This window comes from Galendromus occidentalis, unplaced genomic scaffold (assembly GCF_000255335.2).
Source record: "Galendromus occidentalis unplaced genomic scaffold, Mocc_1.1 scf7180000077427, whole genome shotgun sequence".
In the NCBI taxonomy this organism is placed as follows: domain Eukaryota; kingdom Metazoa; phylum Arthropoda; class Arachnida; order Mesostigmata; family Phytoseiidae; genus Galendromus; species Galendromus occidentalis.
The window spans coordinates 316,958-342,538 of record NW_003805415.1 but is presented as its reverse complement, the minus strand read 5'-3'; the positions used below and the strand labels follow the sequence as shown (position 1 = coordinate 342,538).

General features: G+C 52.0%; 2 protein-coding genes across 2 annotated transcripts; both read left to right on the top strand.

The window, feature by feature from the left end:
- The first annotated feature begins 5,073 nt into the window (after positions 1-5,073).
- Positions 5,074-6,510, top strand: LOC100905383 (ras-like protein family member 12). Its single transcript, XM_003742585.1, has 3 exons — positions 5,074-5,143; positions 5,654-5,802; positions 6,034-6,510. Exons 1-3 carry the CDS (start codon positions 5,074-5,076, stop codon positions 6,409-6,411), a joined length of 597 nt encoding a protein of 198 aa, XP_003742633.1. The 3' UTR covers positions 6,412-6,510.
- Positions 6,511-20,756: 14,246 nt separating this feature from the next.
- LOC108864165 (PI-PLC X domain-containing protein 3-like) lies at positions 20,757-24,053 on the top strand. The gene is made up of 5 exons (XM_018639228.1): positions 20,757-20,862; positions 22,413-22,662; positions 22,760-22,956; positions 23,092-23,333; positions 23,481-24,053. The coding sequence occupies exons 1-5, from the start codon at positions 20,757-20,759 to the stop codon at positions 24,051-24,053; spliced, it is 1,368 nt and encodes a 455-aa protein (XP_018494744.1).
- The last annotated feature ends 1,528 nt before the right edge of the window (positions 24,054-25,581 follow it).

Here is a 25,581-nt window from a genome sequence, read left to right as displayed (position 1 = left end):
ATATTGGATCGTGAAGAGTCCCAATTCCATGGCCACTGCGCTCCGGCAACAGGGCCATCAATAAGAGCTCATCCCCCCTCTACGAAATGGAATATCGACGCTTCCAACGCACGGTGATCGTAATCTTGCTGTATCGAGCTGGCTGGCAGAATCTACGGATGCTCTTGTCCGGATCTTCCTAGAACCTGACTTGTGAGCAGCTCCACAGCTGTCGGCGACTGACCCCGCCTTGCGCTGATGACTGGAGCTGCTCACCAGAATGATGGTAAGATCTCAAATCCCTTCATAGGATGCCAAGTCTTCGCGACGCATGAACGAGCTGCTCTCAATGAGAGCAGTCCCGTCACGATCCGCTCGATTCATGTCTTAAGGGGTTCTCTCCTGAGTGAATAGGTGACTCCTGAGTCGGCATGCACCGGGTCATGCTTCGAGCTCTCATAAGCAGTGGACTAACGCTTCCTCGAGACAGTCCCTCCTCTTCTAGCGTGGTTAGCGTGGCTCCGAGCGGGAAATGTTCCATCTGAGCTTCACTCTCGCTAAAGAGCCTGAGCGGCTGAATTTTGGACTCATTCGGAATCAACCCATCTCGCCGAATTTCGGCCGGCACGGACGCTCGTGATAGAAATAGAAAGCTCACGGCAAACCATCGGGTGACGCCCATTCGATATGTTGATCAGAAACTCGAAGCGTGGGCGTCTGCTCTCGAGTGAATGAAATTGCCAGCCGGGCCCCTGCCGAATTACCTGCATATTCTTTCGGATTTTTATGGAAGCATGCCCTGAAATGAATCGGCGATGTTATATGCATTATGATTCCACGTAGCTCTTGGACGACGAGAAATTCCGGAAGCGATCAATGTTTTCAGATCGGGAATTCTGGAAGCGGTCAGCGCACAGGAAGCTCCTCCGATAACAGTTTTTTTTTCAGTTGCAGATATCGCAATGGTTTCCTTTCGCCACCAGACGGCGAGATCTTGCGTGCTATACTCCGTTGCGCGTGCAATACACGTCGGAAAGTCGATAAATCAACTCGAGCTCTAGCCTTTGTAGGTGGCTCCGAGAAAATCAAGGGAACTGGAATCTTAGCAGGGTATCCATTCGGCTAGAGCTTCCATATAATATTCTGGAAGTATCGTCGGCGTTCAGAGAACGGCCGGGCGATGAGCGCGAGAGCGGATCTTGGCTCGATATCGGCGCACGCTAGTCTCGAGCTCTACGCTCGACGACATGGCTTTGACTGCCTACAAAGGTGTCCAGGATATCTGGAGCTACTCTTGGAGCCAATCTTCTCCTAAGTCGCCGGTGTCAGGTATCTCCCCCCCCCTGGAATCTAATCTCATCGTGATACACACTATCAAGGAGCGGCGACGATCTCTCGCAGAAGTGCTCGTAATGAATAAAGATAAATAATAATCGGAAGGAGTAGTCGCATGCATCCGATTTTCCTCTAATCAATTCGGAGTTCTAAAATTCGTTTCACACCGGTTGCCCACCAGCAGCCTCGAGACAAGATTCCTTCCAGGAAAGGAGTGCCCGGGCTTTTTGTTGTCCCAGCTCCCTCCGCTTATTCGTGTGATAGGAGTGGGAGCAGAGGACCTCCTTGAAATCATCTGCGGCTCAAGGAATCTTGGACTTTTCACGGTTCCGGGCCCAGAGCAGGATGGAAACGGTGAGGCCGAGAGGAAATAAGGCTTCGAGCATGAAAGTCATGACGAAGCAACGATTACAGAAAGCGACGTGCGATTCGAAAAATCACAGAGTTTTCGAAACTATTTGACTTCGAGAGAAGCCGATGTCATCGAAAGGTTCACTTTTTTGTACCTCGGAGGATTCATCATCCAGACCCAAGTCCGTGATCGACAGCTGGGGCCTGACTCACCTTAATTCAAGAAAACGCTTTCGTTCTCGTGAGGCCTTTGGTTCTCATTTTTCGGTGGATTCAGTCAGACTTCATTGATTCGAGAGGGCCTTACCGGGATGGAGAGGAACGAGGTGCGACGGAAGCTCCGAGCCTCCCGACGAATTTCTCTCGCTCACGGAACATAGGATAGGGCTGAGTACTCGGTCACTCGATGCTGAGACTCGCACCGACGACTTTCTCATCATTTCCGATCGAAATTAGATTCTCGCAAACGATAAGAACAGAAAATTCCGCTTGATGACGAGTCGGGGGAAAGGAAATTGCCATGAGTCGGTAACGAGGAAAAATTCCGCGAAGGAGAATCGATGCACGGGAAGATTTGTTCTCCGAAAGGGCATGCTCGAGTCCCCTCAAGTGCTCTAGTGAGCGAGACAACGCTGAATGGTCGGCGTAGATGGAGACGACTTGAATTTGACCAAAGATTCTCTGTCAATCAAGACCTCGGCGGGGCGTTGCTTCAGCTGTGAGGTGAGCGTTCTGACAGTCTGGGCATTCCAATGGATCGGAACAAGGCCTCAACTTCCCACGTGGACGATTGTGTTGGAACTGAGCGAGCATCGATAGACTACGAGATATCGAGCTTTAGGTATGATTACGATCATGATATCAGTGATACCAAGCCACGAATTAAAGCCCCGAACTCAAGCCACGAACTCAAGCCACGAAGCAACCTCTCGCACAATATCGATTCTCGAAGTGGTGTGAAGTGGTGTGTGTGAGGGCGAAACCGTATGTGAAGAGTATGCTCCGACCTATCGGCCATATAATCAGCATCATATATCGGTCGCTCCTTGGTAGCATGGTGAAGCCGGTCCTTCGACAACCAATCCATTCATTCGGCCCTCTCGCCTAACTTCGAAGGTTGAAATGATATGACGATTCCCTTGAGGAGATGGTCTTCATGCGATAATCTTCATGAATCGTACACCATATCGCCCACCGAAAAAGGACACAACGCTTAGGCGGAACGTCAGCTGGATATCCCGGCGGAGGACAATGTAGGGAATCCTGCCTGTTTCAGAAATGTTCGCTTGATGTCATTCTATGAGCTCAATCTGACGATTCCTGAACCAGATCAACGCATAGACGCTGGGCTCTCTTAAGCCCCCAGAGAAAACTTTCCCTCATTCGATCGTTGTATCTCCTCTATGTCCGATATTCTGGTATCTGGAGAAATCTGATCGCTCCCCGCCTCATCTGCTTCCGAATATTCGGCCGGGACCTGCGGCAGCTGTAACTCGATACGGAATTTGAATTGGATCATCTCTTGTAGACATTCCGGAATGTTCCTCCTCCTTCCCAGATATCAGAGCCACGGGTTCGTCTCGATGGGCCGAGTTTGATGGTGCTCCTGAATTTCGTCGTGAAAAAGAGTAGAAAGGACTCGCGAGGACTGGACGGCGTCAAGCCATTCACGTGAGTAACTTCGTCCAATCGGTGGTGCCATTGTTGCAGGAAATTCAATGACCCCCGCGAATTTCCGATCCCTCGCGGGGTCTCCCAATATATTGTTCTACATCGTGACGATCCCCGCAATTTCTGGCGGCCCGAGGGATCCATCGGCCTCAAAGCTCTCTCCAGGTGATGCGATTGTCCTTCATTCGACTTTGGTGTTCCCTCGAGGCCAGACCGTATAATGGGAGCAGCATCAGAGGTGCGAGCCACAGGTGGCAGGAAGAGTATGCACTGCATTGGAATAATTATTGATCGATTAGCTTTGCTGATATCGAACCTGGCGAGATCAGTACCATCCAAGACTCCGACGGGTCGCTTGCTGTCGAAGCTCGCAAATTTCGAGTAGCGAAGCACTGGCTCAAACCCAGGAGTCCGATATCCTGCATGAGACACTTCTTATTGGACCAAATTCGGAATCGTCTGGTGATCATTCCCCAAATTATCTACCGGAGATTCTCCAACACAGCAGAAGAATTCGGCGACTCCAGAAGCTTACCCCGGGAGCACCTCTGAGCGACCAATCAAAGCTGAAATAGACGCCACTAGGCAACGTTCTGCATTCAGTTGGGATAGGGAATCTTCCCCACCTCGAGCATGGTTCACACTTCATTCGTTCCGCGGATCCTTGGGGCTCAAGAATACGAAACAAGCGAGCAGTCATAACATACGGGCTGCGAGAGTTCCAGGGGGAGTAGCCGAGTGTGCACGAGTCGATATACCCGGAGTTCAAGGCTTGGTTATTAACCAGGTCAATTTCTGGCATTTTCCATTCGACCTCGAACACGAGTCGACGGAAACCATTCTGGCGCGGGGCAGTGACGGGAGAGCAAGCGATAGGGAATAATCTAATGCCAACATTTGAATCATGAGGCAACTTTGAACTTTGTTTAGAAAGGGGCGGGCGAGCAGAGCGATCCAACGCTGGCGCGTCAGATATCTACGGAGGATCGATTATGTTATGACGGCGAGCGCCAGGCCTCCAAGTAATCTACCATGCACTTCCAATGGTTATCTGCTTGTATCGAAGGTGGTGGTAGCGGTCACCACCGGTAGAATCCTTCCGCGGATGCAGTCTTTCATTCAATGAATCTGTCGATCGGTCAATCAATCTCTGATTCTCGTGCGAGTTTATTGACGCCGATCAGCGCGCATTGAGAGCCCGCGCTTTCTCCGAGTGTTTTCACTGGGGTGTATGTCAGCGGGTGGCCCAACAACCCAACGGTAGCGTCAAGAGCTTTCATAGCTGACTGGTATGGTGCGCGTAGCGATTCGCTTGTCACACTCCTCCCACAACCCTCCGCTTTCGAGTGGATTCTCTTGGCTATGGACTGGGAAGCGAGGGTACTTTTCGGGGCTACAGCAGTCGCTCTCGATCGCCTCATACTTGCCGGCGCGGGATCAGTGTGCGTGTGTGTATGTGTGTTGTAAGGCGGCATTCTAGATGCGATTACTCTGGAGCGGTCAGAGCACACAAAAAACTCGCGACGCAGGCCGAGGAAATGACGGGGAACTGATTTCTTCAAGAATAAACCTGGTCGCCTCTCCGTGCAGGGAATCTCAGTGAATCTCCGGTGGCTGTGATTGAGGAGTCTAGACTCTAGACTGATCGCAACGCTCCTGACGCAGACAGAGCTCCAAGACTGACTAGAACACGTTGAGTATTCTCACCCGGAAATTCCGTTGGACTCGACCGAAAGCATGCCGGCGTCAGAGTATAAGCAGAAGGTCCGGATTACGGTTCTGGGGTCGAAAAACTCTGGCAAAACATGTGAGTTCCTTTCTATGACGGGTCTCCGTAGCTTCTGGCAATGCTTCATACTAGAGGAACCACAGCGGGTGAAGTTAACAAAATCTTGAAAAGATTCAAAAGAGGGAAATATCCCTCAGACTGCATCCGGACACTGTAAGCAAAATTCGTGTCCGATGATTGTATGGTGTAGCTCGAGGGAGCGGAGCGGAGGAGAAGGAGTACGTCAGTTAAGCTAAGGCTGCCAACGTAGCGCGAAATATAGGTCAGTGATGCCGCGCAGGTTACAGGGAATCTCTCGCGACTCTTGAGCTGTGCTCTTTGATTTCTGAATCAACAATGCCGTTTTCTTGACGGCATCATCGCCGGCGCATTCAGCGTAAACAGGCGGCGAGCGCTGGTATGTCTCGAAAGACTCGATATTTTCGCTTGGAATCGTCGGATCTGCTCCCTACGAGGCCCTCCTCAAGTGCATAGATTTCGAGGTACTGAAATTTTATCGAGAGATATCGAGTTGACCTGTATTTCCAGCCTTCGTGTACCGATATCTCGCTCGGATATCTTTGAAGAACGATGAAAAAGCATCGAACACCACCCCTTACGACAACATATACAATCACTGTGTTTGCCTTGATCACGTTCTCTTCGATCTCGAAATAGTGGACTTGGGGCATCCTAATGTGAGTTCTTTGCATGATTTCGCCTCCTTGCCTCAATGCATTCATGACCGGGCTACAGCGGCAGATCAGTCGTAGGATTCTTGATTCCTGCATCGATGGAGGTGCTTCGCGGGCAATTGATTCGAGATCCTCTTCCGTCGACTCGACGGATCACCATGACATGAAGGATGACTCACCCACACATGTCGGCGAGCTTGAGATCTCCGAACCTTATGTATTTTTCTCTTCCAGAATGGAGCCAAGTTCGAGAAATCATCTGATGCTTTCATAGTCGTTTACTCCCTCACCGCGAAGGCGGACTTCGAGGAAGCCACCGGAACTTGCCAGCGTCTCAAGCTCATGTATCCGAGAAAACCTGTCCTGCTGGTCGGGAACAAGGTCGATCTCGAGAGAGAAGTGGACCTCGGTGAAGGCCACCGCTTGAACGGAGAGCTCTCAGTTGAGCTTAGCTCAGCCCATGACAACAGCTGGGAGGTCCATCAGGCGATGTATCTTTTACTGCGAAAGGTTTCTGAGATCTATCAGCTCCCTGTCCTTTTGAAGGCGTTGAAAGCCCAATCCATGGTGAAAGGAGATTACGAAGATTCTCTGAAAATGTCGTCGGTGTAAAGAAAGGCTTTTGCCTCATGGAATAATACACGATGCGTCGAGAGGAGATCATTATTCACAATAAAGGAAGCTCCGAGAGCATCTCGGGCAGTTGATGAATCCATCCCCCAAGACTCGTCTCAAATTCTGGCCGCGGTCTGAAGGACGGTGCTTAGATTTACCTGCTAAGAATAGAATTACCCGAGTCAAATTGCGCGTGGGAGGCTCGATCAAAGTGGGAGAGACTGGACTCAGAGGCCTTGGTCCGAGGAACGTGAATTCGCTCGCAGTGCGATCCGAGGGCCGTCCATGAAAAATAATTCTCCTGTCTCTGACCTAAGAGCGGCCTTTTCTCAAAGAATAGCGAGCCGAACCCCCGGAACGTTTGCGGGGCTAAGCTCCCGCTGAGTCCCTAGATAATCGCAGCGATTCCCAATATTTCAATACTGCAGGGCCGAAGAAGCCCTCACAGATTAGAATTTCTGCAACGCCTCGTGAGTACGTGATTAGGACCCCCGCTCGACGACGATGGCTTTGTTCCCGCCGAGCTCGAGAGTGAATTTCCCCGGATGGATTGAGTCGAGGAATTATCTAATTGAAAAAATCATGAGATGTTACTATAAGACGATGATAACAAGGATGTTTTCTCATGATTATCCCCACTGATGCCTGGACTTCGACTCGTGGGAGGCATACCGGAGAGAAGCGGACCCTCCGCCAACATGAGCTCATGCTCCCGTGTCGTAGACCCGAGCTCGTGAATATTCCTAGCTGTAAATTCTCGCTTGGTCTAAGACAAGGCTCTAGGCTTATTCGGTGAGGAGAAGAAATCGAGAGCCAGGCTTACTCTCATCGTGGAGTCGGGTGTGCTTTTCCCCGAGAAACATACCGGGGCCATGCTGAGTTCCGACTCTCTGTTCTCCGAAGTGCTTTATATGTACAAGCGTGTTTACCGTGGCTGGCCCGCAACGCATTCCCTTATCCGAGCGCGAAGGTTCTGATTGCAAACTGCGAGGGAATAGGAAAGAGGTAAGCTGGCTCGCAACTCGGGAAACTGCGAGCTACGTCTTAATTGTCATTGACTCGAGCCGAAAACACGCTCGTGTGGCGCATGCCGTATCCGAAGCTCTCTCGCGCTTCAGTCGAGCCTAGGATTATTCCAAGCTCAAGGTGACACTCAGAGCGCTTCCGTGGCAGCGAGGCAGGCTCGCTGCGGTCGTTCCGTCAAGTAGAGCGAATTCCTTGGAAGTTCTCAACGACTCTCGGTATCTATGCATCTCAACGGAGTTTTCGGAGCTCTAGATCGCGTAGCGCCCCGAAACAGAGAGTCCGGATATTATTCGCTTTTACCCGGGGCGATCCTACCGAACCATGATCGCGTGTCTGCTCGGACCCGGAGCTGGAGAGGGACCTCAATGCGGGAACGATGGAAAAGCTTAAGGCAACGAATAATGGATGAAAATTATTTTTATAGAATCCAAAAGCGTATAGGACTCGTTCTCGACGAGCTGCCTTTATTTTTATGCCCCCCTCCCATGCGGAACCGGGAAGCATCGACGTACAACTTAACGACCCGGCGGGATTGCCGGATAATCTCTCCTGGAAGCAGAGGTGCGCTCGCTTCTCGCCGCAGACGGATAGATAAGGCAAAAAAGCATCTGCTCCGGATATAAATATGCTCAGCAACAGACCGATCATGATCGAGAAATTTCGATGAGGTCATTCGAGAGCTCTCAGCTGTGACTTCTGCGGAGGGATTTCTTCACGCACGATGCGAAATCGGCGCCAGGGGTAAGACTTAGTCCAAAGGACTTCAAGCGTTCCTCATCCGCGCCTCGCAATATCAGCACGCATGTGATTCGTGTTTGGAAAATTCTAGGCGCAAAGAGAGAGCTACATATTAAGAGGCGACACGACGATCAGTCCCGCGAATTTTTTCGGAGTACCGCTCTGCTCCTGCGCGTTTTGTCGTCCCCGGTATCTGCGACTGGGCTCGGGAACGCTTCAGGGGAAAATCTCCGATTACGACGCCTGGTCAGAATTCTATCTTTCCTATACCGGAAGAATCTTCTCCGCGCTCGCTCCTCGGCATTCATGTTGTCAGGCTCCCCCCTGTTCTTTCCCCAATCGTCGCTGGCTGCCCACGTTGGAATTTCGACCCGCAACGACAGGAGAGGGCTTTCACGTCGGTTGCGGCGCGGCGTCGACTTGGACTTCTCCCCAAAAGAAGACCTAATGATCCGGAAGAGTATCAGCTTCCTCCTCTTACTTTTCCGATGTCGACCTTGGGAACCTCAAGGCGGAACCGTCTATTATGGGCTCACGATGCGTTTGAGCTCATACGTGTCATCTTATGTCATCAGCACGAAGGCTTGCGGAGCGCTCGTCCGATTCTTCCAAAGTTCCTTGGGGCCTCCGAACGGCGCTGTTGACCTTGACAGTGAAACTAGGTCAAACGTGAGTCCTGAAGGACTGACCAACTTCATATTAGCATGCGGTGAGGCGGACAGAAATCCATATACGCGGGAGAGAGGACGGGAGTACGTTAGTCGGATATGTTCATATTATTCGTAGCGAGCAGAAAATCGCCCGAACGAGTATTTGTATGTGGTCGGTTTGTTGGTCGGTTGCCTGATGGACACACGACATATAGCAGCGACTTGGCAGTCTGTTCCCACGTCGACGGGCTCCTCAAGCCGACCGAGTCACTGGACCACGTCTGATGTTAGATTGTCAACCGACTCGATGTTTGGCTTGATGTGCGCTGGCCTGGCTTCGTTCCGGATCCCGATACATGTGTTTATAGGACCAGGGACGGGCTTGCGTTCCGGAAAAGCCTCTCTGCTACACTCTCAAGCTTCCTCACTAGAAACTGACATACCGAGCCCCGGGACAAGAGCGGAGCTCCGCGAGTTCCGGAGTTTCGGCTCACGTTTGCATAATATGTCAATCGGTGCCTCGGAAAATTCCTCATTCTGGTTCCCCTTTTCAGATGGATCAGTGGGAGGATAACTTGGATCCATCTGGAATTCCGACTTCCCGGTCTTCTCCGAGCGGGTGCGCGCAGGATTCCTAGCTACATGTTTCTGTATCGATTAACGTCCAGAAGAAGCAAACGACGCTCAATGAAATTGATCATCGCAGCGCGTCGCACTGCTGGGAGCACGAGGCGGGTGAAAGATCCGATTTATCGTCGTGAAGTTCCTCGAGTTTCTCGTTCTCTAAAGTTCCGCCTTGAGGGCTCCCTCTCGGCTGGGGATGCTGAGCACTGTCCCATCGAATACATCGCCAATGGACGTCTGAATATGCATTCCCGAATGACTTACCCATCCCATGAAGAGCGATGGAATATTCCTCCCATCTTCCCCGATCGACGATTCTCTGGTCAACGATCAGCTCTACATCGATTCGTTCGAGGGTATCACAGAACCCTGATTCTCCTCACTCAGATCTCTCCGAGCATTTCCTGCCCGCTTTTCCCTCTTTTCAAATAGTTTGCAAGCGATCCATCTCCATTCTCGAGCCTGCATTGTGAAGCCTGTCCCTGCTTTGCATGCTTTGGCTGCACGACCCAGTCGGTCTTGAGTTGATGCTTTTATATCTAGGCAGCTCAAGTTCGCCGCTCCGACCATAATCGTGACATGGAAGTTCGGGAACTGGACACAACGCGTATCGATGGTCAGACAGATAAAGACTTCCAGGAAGTCCATAAGCTCCGATGCGGACACTCCGTATGTCGTATCCGCCGGGCCGAGCTCCTGCTTCTCCCGACGCATTGTCGTCTCCGCTGCTGCCGGAGTCGTATCGCTCTCCGAGGTGGAGAGGAGGCTGCCGTCAACAGTCGCAGCGGCAACTCCGTTCGCTTGATATTGGGGAGCTCTATTTTTATCTCGAGAGAAAAAAACGGACAGACAAACAGAAGGACCATTGGACAGACGGATGGACGGGCGGTGAGAGCAAAGGACAGACGCACAAAGCTCATAAGGTTCGTTTAATCTGTCACACTCTTACAGCTTTGTGCTATCTTTCTTTTCGACTGTTCCGTCGCGCAGCAGAAGCCTTGCTCGAAGAGCGTTGAGGGTATGATAAAGACGCATCATCTCCAAGGAAAAATGACCGATCTACAGCAAGCGGTCGCATCCACTCTCCTCAGGAGCTGCAGACCCCAGAATCTCCGCGGAATTGCTCAGAGACAGAGCTCTGGGTTCGGAGCGCCGCTCCCCGCTCCTGCAGAACGAATGAGACCGGCGTGACCGACATTCATCGTTCATCTATTTAAACCATTCGTTCCGATCTGCATTTCCAGTACGTGGCTCTTCCGGCGGCTTTCTATATGAACTACCTAAACCTAAACGATTCAAAATGTCGAATGAACAGTCCGGTTCCGTGACAGGGACAAGTGCAGGTTACGGACAGGCTCGCGCCCGGAGGCTCTCTGACTCCTTCGGAAAGGGATAGAATGAAAAATGGGTCGGCCATTTCCCCCGCTGTTTCCGAACAAAGACTGCAAACGCAATTTCCCTTTCCCTCTCTCCACTTTCGTCCGCACCGGGCCTACGCTGTATCGCACGTTTTTGGATACTTACGGGAAATCGTGTACGTAAATCATTCGACGTAGGACCTTGAGGCCTGCGAATAAGACACCAACAGTATATGGAATCGCGCTCCCGAGAAACATTTGTGTGCACGACATTCGACACATTGATCTGTGCCCCCTGTTTGAGGGAATCGAATGAATCGGGTTTTGTCCTATCGTCCGAATGATTGTTGTTGTAGCGAGGGATTCAAGCAGCTCAGGCACGCTGCGTACACTCATACAAGAACCAAACGGTCGGAGGCACTTGCGTCGTCCGAGGGCCGATTACAATATGAGATTAGTGTGACCCGAATTGTAAGCTCTGACGTGTGCTCCCGGCCTATGTGCGTTCATCGTACGATATAAGCTGTTTGCTTTACGTTAACCTCAGTCAGGGAATCCTGAGCTGCTCTACCAGACGAAATTGTTTATCCGCAAAGTGCCGCGTTATGGAGCGATTCGGCCAGACCCGCGTGTCCTCTTATCTGAGCCTGCGCGCGGAATTGGTTTGCGATTTTGTTGATCCACAGAGCTGTCGGATGTCTGATCAACTTCATCGGAATTCTTTCTTAGACAGACATGGCGATGCCCTCGATTTCCCCGGTGGTAGGAAGCGTACGTACTTTATATGCTGCATATATTTCCGGGAATGCGAAAGTGACTGGTCGGACCGAAAGCGAATTTCCACATCTACGTTCACGAATTAGTGATTGTCACCCTCTTATTCACTCTCTCATTCGCTGCTTTCTTCTACGACTCTCGTTGCTCTTTTTGCCGTTGTTTTCGTGTGCGGTGCGACTTCGCCTCATCTCATTGTGACGTCGGTCGACATCCAGGGCAGATCTCGCGAGGGCGTCTTTTTCCGCGGAATTCATTCAATAGAGTCAGAGCCGTCAGACTCGGGCTGATTACACAGCGAAAAAAAGAACGAGGGATGATGATTTTTTCCCGAGATCTCTAGGACTGCCGAGTTTACTCAGCGAGCCTCAGTATGGTACGTCATTCGTTGGATACAGAACAAGGATGTAATCAACGTGTGCCTTAATGTCTCTCGGACCGATTGCGAGTAGAGTACGGCACCTGCGGAGGGGCCCACTCGTAGAGGGGAGAACGTCCCGCGAGACTTACACCTCGTTTGTGTACAGTGACGTTGGAAGGTCGGGGATGTCAGAATGTGTTTTTTGTGTGTTGGAAGGGCTCACGGGAGTCTTCCCTCCCCGTATCTCTTATTGTCCCTCCTCAGCTCGTTGACTGAGAATTCGTCGTCCCCGGTGGCATTCGTCCGCATGAGCTTTGCGGGCCTCCGCTCGGGGCTGGGAGTGGGAGAGGCAAAATTCACGCCATTCATTTCAGCGCATTGTGTCATAGAGGAATTTCTGTGATGAAGAGCTCAAATCATGGAGTTTCCCCACGTGTGGATAGAACGAGCGCAGTGGCGTACGTAGGATTTCCCGGAGAAGCGGGGCGCTGGATCGGATTTTCGGATGGGGCTGAGGTCCAATACGGCGTCTTACTCCTAAATGATTGCATCTCGAGCGCGTCATCTGGTGAGGGGCTGAAGCCCCCTCAGAGCCCCCGCGTACGCCCCCCCCGGACCAAGATGGTGTCCGGGAGGGCAATCGACGCTGGCAGTTCCGGGAGATCCCGAACTGGACGCCAGAGACCCTCCTTTGTGAAATGCGTCGCGAACCCGGTTGCCCAGGTGGGAATCCCTCCTGCTCTCTCCTCGCCGCGGGCCCTCCTGTCTCGAGGGATTCGCGGCCGTCCTCCTAACCTGGTTCGCAGCCAGCGCAACCTTCAGGGACTTGGCTTGTTATTCTGGAGCGATGATGTCGCCCACGTTCCACCGACTACCGGCCGACGCTTCAGAAATCATCGAATTCCGAATTAGAGCAACCCAGGGAGGCCTGGAAGAAAACACTGAGCGTATCTGTCTTCATTTCCGATGCTGATATTCTCTCTCGGTGGTGGTGGCGGCGGAGGACCGAGGATCGAGCAGAGAGATAATTTTCGTGTTCCGAGAGTCGAGCTGCTTCATAAAGTGCGTTCCCTTCGGATGCCTCGCCGGCTTCCTGCGTATGCGTAGGCGGGTTTTTGCATTCAAATGTGGACCCTGTGAGAAAGTCAACACGAAAACGTATCCTACCGGGATTCCCTCCCCGCGAGCCGTAGAGGAAAGCGTGACCGCGCATGCTGACTGCAGTGGCCTCACCTCGGGGTATACCGCTCGAGCATTTCTGACCTGCGTGGAACGTTTCCAGGTCGGCGACGTGTCGTCCACCGAGGGCTAACGAAATTAAGCTCCAATTTCCCTTGCGGTCCTCGTCGCACTTTTATTCGTCCCGGAGTTTTTGTCCGCCTTTCATGGAAATCTCCCACGCACACGCTGACGTGACGGAGAAATGTTTTGTCGCGGGATCACCTCGAGAGGAACTAACCATTTCTTATTCTATCAGGCAGCCGCTGTCAAATAGCTTGGGACTCGTGACTGCGTATGGCACCTGTTGTTCGACTCAGGGAACGTAACGTGTACTTGCCGACCTGCTCCGTGGGAGAACGCGTAATGTGCTCCGGCGCCCCGTTCTGATATCCATCCCACGTGGACGGTGGCAGGAACGAGCTCTGCGAATATTACGATGACCTTTCGGAAGAACTAGGGAAGGCAAGAGAGAAAATCGAATCTATGCAGGTGCTTACGGGGACGCAGGGATTCGGCATTTTTGCGAGGCTCGAGAGCCGACAGAGAGACTCCGCGGGCTGCTTCTCGACGCATTCAGCAAAGCTCGTACTAGATGCAGACATTCTCGCAAGCAACTTTCTCGTTGCAGAAGCCATGAATGAATTGATTCAACCCGAATCGAATGGGAATCGATCGTCGTCGTATTCTTCCCGAGACCCAAACGTCACAGCCCCGAATCCGAACGACGCGGAATCTGTTCTCCGAGCGGCGATGTTGTCAACGTAGAAAAAGTCATTGGAGATGTCGTTCCTCTCGGAACTCAATTCCTCTAAGCGGGCTTTCAAACGTTGAAATTTCCTTGCCGTGCAGGAGCAGAGACCCGTGCGAGTTCCGGAAGGCCAGGGGTCCGAAACTACGCAGACGGGCGTAACCTGGAAGCCCTTTCGCGGCTATTTTGGTTTTGCTTCCGTACCATTGTTCCGAAGACTTGACTTGCGTCATCAGCGAGAACTCCACAAACGCCGATGTTCTCCCTCCCTAGGGGTCGCGGGGAGGAGCGGGAAGTTCGACTTCCAACTCTAGTTTTCCCCATTCTAGCCTAGGAGGCTGGTCCGAATCATATACTGGAAGGGGCATTCTTAACCTCGTGTTCCTCGGATCGGGTTCTTGATCCAGGATAAAAAGCGCTTTCAAGGCTGAAAAAAAATTCGATGAAAAACAAATTCCCCCGGGTCGCGATTTCTTCCTGCCCTGTTGTAGGTGTAGGTACTTTGTGTCTATTCGGTTGGAGTCTGTAGCGGGAACAAGATAGGGCTACGGAGAGTTCGGATAGACGCTCGTCGCATTATTCCTCCTGTAGCGCTTGATCACCAGAACTCGGACTTCCATGCAAAATGGATATTTCGCATGAATGAGTATGTTCACTGTCGTCATGATTTTTCTGTCGGAAGTGTTCGAGATTTTGCTGGCTGAGCGATCGATGAGCTCGAAGGCCATCACTCCCTATTCGATGGATTCTCGATGATCCCAAGAGATTTCGGCTCGCGGTTGAGGTCAAGAGAATTCTTGCAGATCGAGAAGCGAGCATGAAAACTTCGCGAAATCGGAGGCGTCGAAGCAGAGTTGAAATTCGAGCTGGTGCCGCACCTGGGCCACTCCAAAGGGGAGCGCTTCTTGGAGCATCGCTCTTTTTGCTGCTTTCTGTTCCTCTCCTTCAGCCGGTTGAACGGATTCTCAAACCAAGCCGCTAGCTGCTAATATGTCACACGCCCCCGGCATGGCCAAGGTCGCAAGAAAATTGGAGACTGCGGGACGAGCCGAGATTGTCAAGTGTCTCCAGGCACTTCAAGCGCTCACAAAAGCCCTACTTGGGGAGCAGTCAACGAAATCGAATGTCAAACGCGAGAATATGTGATGGAAGGGGCTTCCGGATGCGTCGTTGCAAATATTGATCGACATATCAAAAGTGTCCTTCGGAATTCTATTTTTATATCTGTCTCGTTCAAGACTCCTATTCGAGAAGTGTCGCCGAGCTATGAGATTTCTGTCTAGGCAGTGTCCTCGGCATGTTCCCACGCGGCAACGACATGGGTCTTGAGCTCCCAGGACAGTAATTGGGTACTCGAGCTCGGAGAAATGCTCAAGGAATCCGTTCGCACGGTAAACTGTCCACGGGCGGACACTGGAGGTGAGCGGGAGCTTGACCAGCTCAGCGACTCCGCGCGTCGCCGGGTCGCCTCAGGCGAGGTCTCCCTTTTACGCTCGATGATTGAAGTCGCAGCGCAGTCGAGGCGCATCGGGAGACCGGCAAACCGAGCGACCGACGAGAGGACCGACTTCCGTTCACAGCACATTAAGTTGTTTTTATGTAGCCTCATATTGCTGTGTCCGTCGTTTCAGGCAGACTCCCTGCTCCCTGATGCTCTGTTCAACGGGGCGTTCCCGTTGAAACACTGTTCCACTTCCTGCTTGCGTCTCCGACTCACATTGAGAGCTGGCCCGCTCCGGTCGAACCGCGATGACTGCAGCTGCAGTCGAGCACCGATTCGCACGCTGACTGGCCCAGGCTTTCGCGAAACGTCCACCAGAGGAAACTCGACATGTGCGCTCCCATCCGGATATCACTGATCCGGATAAAGATCAGTTGGCGAGCTGATCTACGACTCGTTTTGTTTGACCATTAGCAACGGGAGTCGAGACTATTTTTAGTCGAACCTCGTCCTTGCGTTCGTTCTGTGGAATCTCTCACGGGACTTTCGATGTCTCTTTATTTTTTCCCCTTATGCCTTATCAATCGCGTCCTGATGACGACCGTGATTTCATCGACTTCGTCCTCTCTCAAATGGCAATCCAAGAGCGACGCATTCTCGATCTGACGTACTCTGTCCCTCGCCCTCCGTATAATTCAGCCCGTTTGCTCACGCATCCATACCCACCATCGACCGTCGGAGGACACTGGAGCTCCGGAGCGCTGGTCGGGGCAACCTTGACCCTGTTCCACTCAGCGCTAATGGGATAATGAATGAGTGAATAAACACCACGCTGCGACATGGAGGATCAAAAGCCCATCGATCATTGTTACGGCCGCTTTGACAATCCGGGCTCGCCGAAATTGCCTCAAGCCTCTTCCAGATGTTGGCGATGCGCCTCGATTATCCATGCTCGAAGCGACGGCGGAGTTGGCTGTTATCCACGGACGGTTAGTTCGCCGAGGACTGCCCAGCCGCGGTTTCCCCTGTGATCTGTGATCGCGAAGCTCGATCGATGCAACTGAACGCATGTGCGGCTTTGGAATGCAGTTCGCGGGAGTTGTGGCTTCAAGGATAAGTCCTAAACAAGTCTCTTAAAGAGGAATAATTGCGAGAGATCAGCTGGGAAGATCAACTTCTTATTCCAGCCAGACCGGAGTGTAGTCACTGGGAACGGTTCGTTCAGCGACGGGATGCGCCTTCCAGAAGCCTTGTTGATCACAGGCATTATACTAATTTTTGTGATTTCGACTCGTTTTTTGGCAACGCTTCTCGCGTGACTTGGATTCAACGCTTATTGGACGAACTTGACTGTTGCGGACCTCTCATTCGCTCGCACGAAGACCCAGGCTTGGCATATCCCTTCGCCTATAAGAAAAGGCAATAGTGATCCGAGTATTTCAAATCGAGAGAGAAACATGTGAGGCAAATTACGCGAGTCCCTATCGGGTCTCGTCACCGGCCGATCACCAGCGAGAAGTCAGTCGCATCGCCCTCGAAGCTGCTTGGCTCAAAACTCCAAAGTCTGAATATCGTATGAGCTCCTTTCGACTTACGACGAATTAACGCGGAGTTTCTGTCGCTCGCGGGAGCAATAATTGGAGGGATTTTCGGCCGAACCGCCGTCGACTCGGGCGCGGAAGCGAAGCCCAAGTGTCCTGCTAGAATGTGTCACTGTGAGCCGCAGAACAACGAGACTTGAATCCGCGAGTCAGCTACGAGCTCCCCGGTCATATGACTGACTGACTGAGTGAGGCGCATCGGAATGCGCGACGAAACGCAGTACTCAATAAATCCAAGCTCTCCATTGCTCGTGGAGCTTTTATAGCGCTTCCTTTCCCGCTTGACTCCAGCGCTGTGGACTCTTTTCACTTCCGAAGAAACTCGACGGAGCGCACCAACTGAGTGAGCGACGAACGGAGAGCCCCACAGATGGTCCAGACCCTCGCGTTTGAGGTCAAGCGAACTTTAAGTAGAACTTGGTTGAAAAGCCAAAGCGTAGTGTGCACTCGCTCGGGGACTGACTCGCGGACGCGGCTCTGGCCCTCGCGCTCGAGTTGTTCAGGATGAACCTAAATGGCCCGAATGGAAAACGTCTTTTTCGCCTCCGTCATAAGCCGAATGTGGGTCACCGTTGCGCAATGAATGACTCCAGACGATCACGACAGCGTGGTCTGCCGCCGCCGCCGCAGCCGCCGGAGCAGCAGCCGTCTCTCACAAGGGCAAGACCCTCGGTCGGTAGTGGCGCCGCTGCGACCGTCTTCGCCGTTGTCACCACCGTGGCACCGTACAGCGCTGCGCTCAATGGGCTGGAATGCATTGAGGTCGGATTCCTCACCGACAGCCTGATGACATCATTTTGGAAGCGAAGAAAGATGAAAACATTGAGGACAAGGTCTCCGGGGAACCGAATTTCCTCCGATGATCTCGCATTCCATCAATGTGGAGAGCTGCCAGGAGCGAGATTTCGCAGAGAAAAAATCGCCGCACGAAACTTGCGGTTCCGACTCCGTCGGAGGAGAGTCTACGACACGCAGACTTTTGGGAATTCAGTCCAATTGTGGAAAGGTCGGCGGGAATAAGCGTTCTCGAAGCAATCACGCGAGGAATTCCGCCAGAGCGGGAGTTTGTGGAATCCGGCCGTTGGCCGCGGATCTACCCCTCACATTAGCCCTGAATCTCTCACGACATTTGTTCGAGCATCACAGTGTTCTCTGGGGCGAGCCGAATCGCCGATACTGCGGGGCAACACGGTCTCACGCATGGCTTCAAAAGCATGGGTCCGTTCTCAGCTCCTCTGCGTTCCTTTCAGCGTCGGAATCGGTGATTCTGGGGGAAATCTCCACAGGCACCAGCGTTACTACTGACTGGGAGCAATCATGTTCGGTGTTGAGTGTATCGAGTCGTGAAAGCATTGATATATCCGACAAATCCGTGTAGCGTCAGGTCACTGACGGAGGAAGTGGAGGATGCGTTAATCAAGAGCCGTCACCGTAGCCTCTCCGAAGCCGTACGGTGCCAGCTCAGCATCGACGGAGCCGCACGAGCTTTTAACCTTCATTCTGTGTAAGTTTCAGCGATAGAAATAGTGTCGTGAGGAGCTGAGCGTCTGAAATTGTCCCGATATTTTCCGGAAATCATGTGTGAAGTAGGTCCGTCCATACGGCACCATGTTGTGAATGGATGTTGACCAACGCAGCCGTAGCTGATGCTCTGGGGTGAGTCGTGACCGTTGTCTGAATGCAACACGCCGAACTCGTGAGCTGAAGGCAAGAAAACTATCTCCTCTTCATCATGAGAATATATCGGAGCAAGAGGAGGAGGAATAACGTGGTTCGCGGGTTCGCCCGGGTTCCCCTCGGGAGATTGCTCCTCTCCAGATGAGATTGCTAACATGCAAGAGAAATCGTTGGACTCTTCGGACGCACGCATTGAATACCGATCCTGAAGGGAAAAAAAGTTCCATCTCCAGGCTCCGGAAACACACTCGAGAGGAGATCAGCTCTGAAAAGGAGACTGATTTGACTTCGTTTAGATAACAGCGCCAACTGCATTTCGATGAGAGGCCGGCCGGGGACTCGCTCGGCAGCTGGGTCGTTGCAAAGAGGGAAGGGCGCTCCTGCCAATGAAGGGAGCAATTGCTCGAAGCTGCTCAAATAGCGGTGCTCAGCGAGCGACGAGTGTGCGCCGCAATCGAACGTATTACATCCTCGCTTGGCGGATGCTCTTCTGCGATGGTCGAAACTTAGCCCAAAAGGCGTTTGGGAGAAGCAACCACAATGTTGGAAGTTTGCATGAGACAAACATCTATTTTACGTTGTTCTCCTTTCGGATGTCATCGCCTCTCACAATTTATCCGGCAGGCATTCTATTTTCGAGAGCTCGCGATACCCTCGCGACCGGAGGCTCTCGGCCAACGAAGCCAAAGTGTTGTGAAACGTTGGCACGAGGCTCTGCCGGGGCCGTACCTGACGAGTCCCGTTCACTCAGAAGATTATCGTAATGGTATAAAGCTCTAGCGGAAGCGTGGATACGAGGAGACAATCAGTGGATTAATTCAATAAGTCTCGGTCTTCGTAACTCCGCTCCTAATTGGTTGGGCGAAGGCGTAGCTAAGCGGCAGCGAGACGTTTCGCTCATAACAGCAATCTTCATGGAAATGTCTTCGGAAAACGGAAGCCAGTGACGGCTATCCAACAGTTCCAGACGGACATCGAGAGTCTCCCTCGATTTTAGGTAGTGTTCGTGACGCTGGAAAACGTCACATCCTCACCCGAGCTGAATTTCTCCGCCAGTATCTGGCCGTACGTATCCGACATCGTCATCTTCGCGCCAGAGTCTGGCATTTTGCACCATCGAGTGGTGCAAAAAAACGAATAGAAGAAGAACCTACCGCTACACAGAGCTCATCTACTTCTGTTAGGTAATGGAATGGATTCTCTGATTCGATTTCTGCTCGGGTTCGCGTTACGACCCTCTCGTAACTCGAATTTTTCCATAAGCCGTAATTACCACGAGCGACGTCGATGAGGAATATACTCACGTGTCACCGCCGTGATCTGACTCATCGCGGGCATTGATTCCAGAAACAGTGAGGAGACACCTGGAACTTCGGACCTCAGCGCACCGTTCGACGCTCTGGGAAACACCACCCGCGCCCGGCGGGCGTTAGACTTGTGACCGTTACGTCACAACGGTGCCGGTAGGCAGCCTTCTCCCAGAAGAAGGAGATTCCACGACGGGAAGGGTTACAACAATAAGAAGTCTCAGAATCACACACATAGTGATTGAAACAGTTCCACGCACACCAAGCACCCGGGTGAGTTTTCCGGAACTCTGAAAGTTTCGACCGCAAGGCGCTCTTTCGGCTCCACGAGGTTCCCGGGGCTCCACTCTTTTACGGCTGGAAGTGAAAATTGTGTATCTTCCGCGATAGTGCCCAGCTCGTCGAGAGAATTCGAGGTGGAGGAATATTTTTTTCTTCGTCTCCAGATATTAGTCTGCGCGAAAACTGTTTCGCATGTCCCGAAGAAACGAGTCTAGCACGCTCTGCTGATCTGGAGAGGACCGTGGTTGAGTGTTCCGTGCACGTGTTGTGTTCCCCGAGTGATTGTGCGGCGTTTATTCCAAGGAGTTCCCGGCGTCATTTCACCAGGTCACCCATGACTTCCGGAACAAGGAGCATCAGTCGACGTTCACGGATGCCGTGTTGGTGCACATTGCTACCCATGTTCTCAAATTCTTCTCGGAATGTTCGCTGCTCCCCTTAATTCCTCGCAGGAAGAGAGCCTGGGGAGAGTAGGAGATCTCGATTCTATTGCAGCGCTGTGATGTATGCCCTACCCATTTGAACACTGCCAGGATGCCAATCTGGAGCTTTCGGATACTCGCCACTCTAAGTTTGCTCCCGCTCATCCGCGCTTACGACCCTTTCGATTATCGGGAGGAGTATAATCTGGCCAATTTGGGTAAGCGATCTCGATTTGATTACATTATAAGATAAAATTCGCTTCCCTTCGAGAGAGGCATTCGGTGAAGATATCGAAATCTTTTCCGGCACAATCCGCCGTAAGCGGGTCCCTGTGTTCTCTTCTCGGAGCAACGGCATTAAATTCTGAGAATTCTGGAAGTCGGCACACTATTCCACTTTGATTTCCATCGCAACGGACAGTGAACGCCGCGGAGAAAGTCTTTTGTTCGCGAAGCGCTCTGATAAAAGTGACCGCGGTGCTTTGCGGCCACACCATCGAAATAAGACTTTCCAGAGCGCTCTGCTAACGCAGATTCGAACGCCGCCGTCGCAAAATCTCGAAGAATCCTCTCCTCGTCCTCGCGCTCATCATAAGTCTGACCAGCTCGGGGCTCGAAAATTCCTCTCCCGGGAGTGGTGCTCCGATTCGGGGAACTGTTTCTTCAGGACAAAAGTCGCTCCAGGGTCCCTCCAAGGAACGCTGAGCCTTTTTACGGCGTCTCGTTTACGGACGAGGTCGTATCTGAGAAACGGACAGCCAATAATTGCGCACCCGATTCCCGCGAACGACGAAATCGGGTTCGCAACGGGAGAGTCGACTTATTGTTAGTCATCCGGGTCCTTACAGCGGTTCCGGGCATTGACACTGAAACGAAGTACTTATGAAGAGATACCGTGTGCCTGGAATTCTTGGAAAACGTGTTAAAAAGTTTCCGTATGCCTCCCATTCCGAGCTCTTCCCTCTTCTTGTTCCAAGCCAGAAAAACGTTGGAAGGGATCAGAAGAGCGCGGTTTTGCAGTTTACTGACCCCTTGGCTCTGGAACGTCGGAGTTCCAGACGGCCGCTTCTTTGTCACAGGGACGGACGATGCCAACCGGCTTAAGTGTCAAGCCGGCCTCACACCGACCGTTTGTTCTAACGGGTCCGCGGTCGATGATCGCATACGTCACCTAACGCTATCGATCGCCGTTGGAGAAAGAGGAGTGCCAAAGCACAGTAGATGACCCGTATCGTTGGCTGCCGCACGCTGATCCAGCGGTTCCAGTATCGGATCCGCGAATCTTCTGGGACACTGGGAGGGTGGTGACACGAGGGAACGAGATATTCGTGGATTCTATTCGATTGCGCGAAACTCGGACGAGCTTGGATTCCGAATGAAAAACGACGCGGGACGCTTTTAGAGAGCTTCGCTTCCTCCTCTGAGGAGTGTCATCGACTTCGAGCCGGCATTGGATGGGTTACGAGCAGTCTGGGGATTATTTGAGTGTCCGCAATTCCTCAGCCAACGTCAAAGGTCGACCGCGGTCGCACTCGCGGACTGCCTGGGGCGACCGCTCAATCAGGATAGTCTCGGGAGGGAGCAGAATTTCGTTTTTAGACTCTTCGATCGGAACCATTCTCTCGTTCCCCGGGAGACTTTCCGCCAAGGGAATGAAGTCGACTGGTGCACGTTGGACTCCGCGGAATGAATGTCCATTGGAAGTACATACGGCTCGAGTAATTACGTTTCCTATCCAATTGATCGATTTATCTGTACATGTTTCCAGAGCCCGAACCGGAAGTCTTCATTACCTTATCTGCTCGAGTCTTGAAAGGCGGAAGAAATGGTCTCGCAGAACGACGAGTTCAATTGAACTGGTTCAACATAGACGTGGGACCAGACTCCACGCAAAACCACACACTGTATTTACTGCGAAGACCTGCGGGGCTGTTTCGGATCGACGAAGACGCTGTTTACAAGAAGGATCTCGGATTTAATTCCGACGGCCAAGTCACCACCCATCTCATTTTCCCGAGGTGCATCTCTGGCGGAGAAATTAATATTCACCCTGTGATCGATCTCGAATAATTATTATGCTCGGAGTATTGCCCTAATCGATTCACCTCCACGCAGGGTGATCTTCAATAAAAGCCATATGCACGATGAATGCATGGAGTACTGGGTTGCGTTAGTTCGCGTCGAGTACCTCACGAACGGAGTGCGCCAGCGAACGATGGTTGCACAAAATTGCTTCAAGGCGCAACCTTTCTGGATGTGGAAGAATAAACACTCGCTCAAGCATCTCACGCTACGACAGATGATGATTCCGGGTAGGTTTTCTATCTAGCGAGCTAATATCGTCGCGGGACTAGTTTACACCTATCGCCGTTGCTCCCAAATCTTGCTCGCGAATAGCGTAGGTTCTACATCGGGAGTCTTTGATCACTCCCATAAATTTCTTCCAGGTACACACAACTCTGGAATGTACTCGTTCTACAACCCGAGAGCGCTCCGTGTCATGGCAGATTTCAAATACACTCAAGAGGAAGATATTTTCAACCAGCTCGCCTACGGAATCCGTTGCCTGGACCTGCGAATATCGGCTTCGGGGCCTGTTGACAACCCGAAGTACAGAATAGCGCACGACGTGCTTTCAGGTGACGCCAGCGTAGTCGAAGTACTGCAGCAAGTCAAAGATTTCATCAGGGTGAGCAATTCGCGACTTGAGCATCACTCTCATCTCCAAATCTCCACGAGATAGGGCGAGCGGATAATTCCCGCGGACCGAAAACAGCATGCGCAGTGCGTTCATTCGAAGCTTCATTATCCGACCTTATGGCTTCCCTTGTTCTAGGCAACGAATGAAATCGTCATTCTGGATTTCCACCGGTTCCCGAATGGATTCGATAACGAACATTCGCATCAACGTTTCCTGGAGTTCCTTCGAGTAGAGCTCGGCGAAACGGTCGTGCCGTACAACTCGGCGTTGGATCGACCCCTATCACACATCTGGCAGATGGACGACGGCAAGGGACGCATCGTGATCTGTTACAACGCCAGGCTGTTCTCGGTAAACCAATCCCTGCACTTGGGAGTGCGCCACTTGTGGGCAGACACCAATAACCAAAAAAGCCTCAAAACGTATTTCGACAAGAAGGTCTGTGAGGCCGAGAAATACGGTCTCTACTATTTCCATGCTGCCATGGCTGAGCTGACGCCGAACGTGGTCAACATCATTTTCGAAGGCCATAAAGGAGGCCTGCGAAAAATGGCCGATGAGACTAATCCCCTTGTGGCGAGGTGGTTCCGTAGGGAGTTCCGAACCTGTGCAAATATCGTCGCGACGGATTTCTTCCTCGGAGCCGATATCGTAAGCGTAGCTATTAGCAGCAACATCGAACGGTCGAAACTGTATCGAACGAACTAGTTCGCCCATGCGAGTCATGTACATATTTCTCCAACCTCTATCTATCAATTAATCATCGAGTTGAAGAGTGCATTAGACGAAGGTGGTCACAAATGATTGTGTGTAGAAAGAGTGTACATAAAAATTCGATTTTTCTATTCCGAAAAATTCATCCGTCCAGCTTCTCGGCTGGGCTCGAAGAAAGACGCGATGTGAGATATGGAGTTTCAAAGAAAACTCTGGAGATATATCATTCCCGCATAGCGATGCAAACAAGGAAGTGTGTTGAGCTCATTGGTATCGGGAGCGAACGATCGAGGAGGGTATTCGTCGCGAGGGCTCTCCCATAGAAATTGAAGTCTCGCTCGGAGACCCCCGACCGACGCGAAGTTATTCTGCTCCTGGACGGCGCAGAACATCACGCTCTGAATTCCCGTCATGATTCCAAGACTGTCCGAAAATAACATTGGGGCGGAGTGGCGCCGGAGGATGAGAATTTCGAGACAAAGTCAACGTGCTCTATGGAAGAGGGAATCTCGATCTCGACTCCAGAGGCTCGACGAAGATGGAGATCGAGGCGACTCCATGAAATCGATAATTGCGTCCCGTGAGTCATAAGCAAGCGGTCACGATGCAAATACGGCGGACCTCTGCTGATGGAAAGGGTAGTCAATTGTGATTCTCACATGAATGCTACTGAATGGCACGAGGGCGGCCGAGCTGTGGGCGCACGAGCGCTCGGAGCCTCACGACGACAAGACTTAAAGCGGGAATCTCGTCTACTGAATTCCGCCGCCCCGGGAAGGGTCGTGTGCCGAAGACGCGATAGCCGGGTATCACAATCCGAGTCGACGCAAGTTTTCGACTGAGTCGGACAGCGAACAAGCTACTCTAGGTTGTTTCTGTCGACGTAGTCGCTGCTCCAGGCGGACGTCAGCCGAATAATATCTGTGAGACTCGACATGCCGAGGAGCATTGACCCAAACTTCCGTCTGGTCGGGTCATCGAGGTACACCTAACTCGTGAAGTCGTTCTCGAGACATTCTTTTTCAGTGCTCCATCGAGGAGGATATATCCTTAGGTCGACAGTCGAGGACGATGATTAAGGGCAACTCTCCGGGCTATCCCCGAAGCGATCATCCAGGGCTCCATGTCGATCGGGAGACGAGCATGCATCGACTCGATTTGAAGTGTCTGCAAAGTTCTTCTCGACCAGAAGGTCTCTGCCCTGTGCCGTTCCCGACAGCGTGGTATCGAGGAATCCCTATCTAGGGATTGGATCTGTTGATGAGGGTCATCCCGTCGGGCAATTCCGATTTCAGTCCTTCCTCTCCCCAAAATCACCGACCGATGAGCGGTAGCCGGAGAGCGACCCATCACTCGACTCCGAAAACATTATTGGTGATCCACGAGCCAGGCTTTTTCCCAATAGAGAGATAACGTCCCCGTTATCTGTTCTGGGACACCAGTAATCGCAGGAGATGTATTGTGAGGATCGGCAGACTTTGGGCCACGGTCGGGCTCCGGGCGAAATGCCAAGAACTCCCGG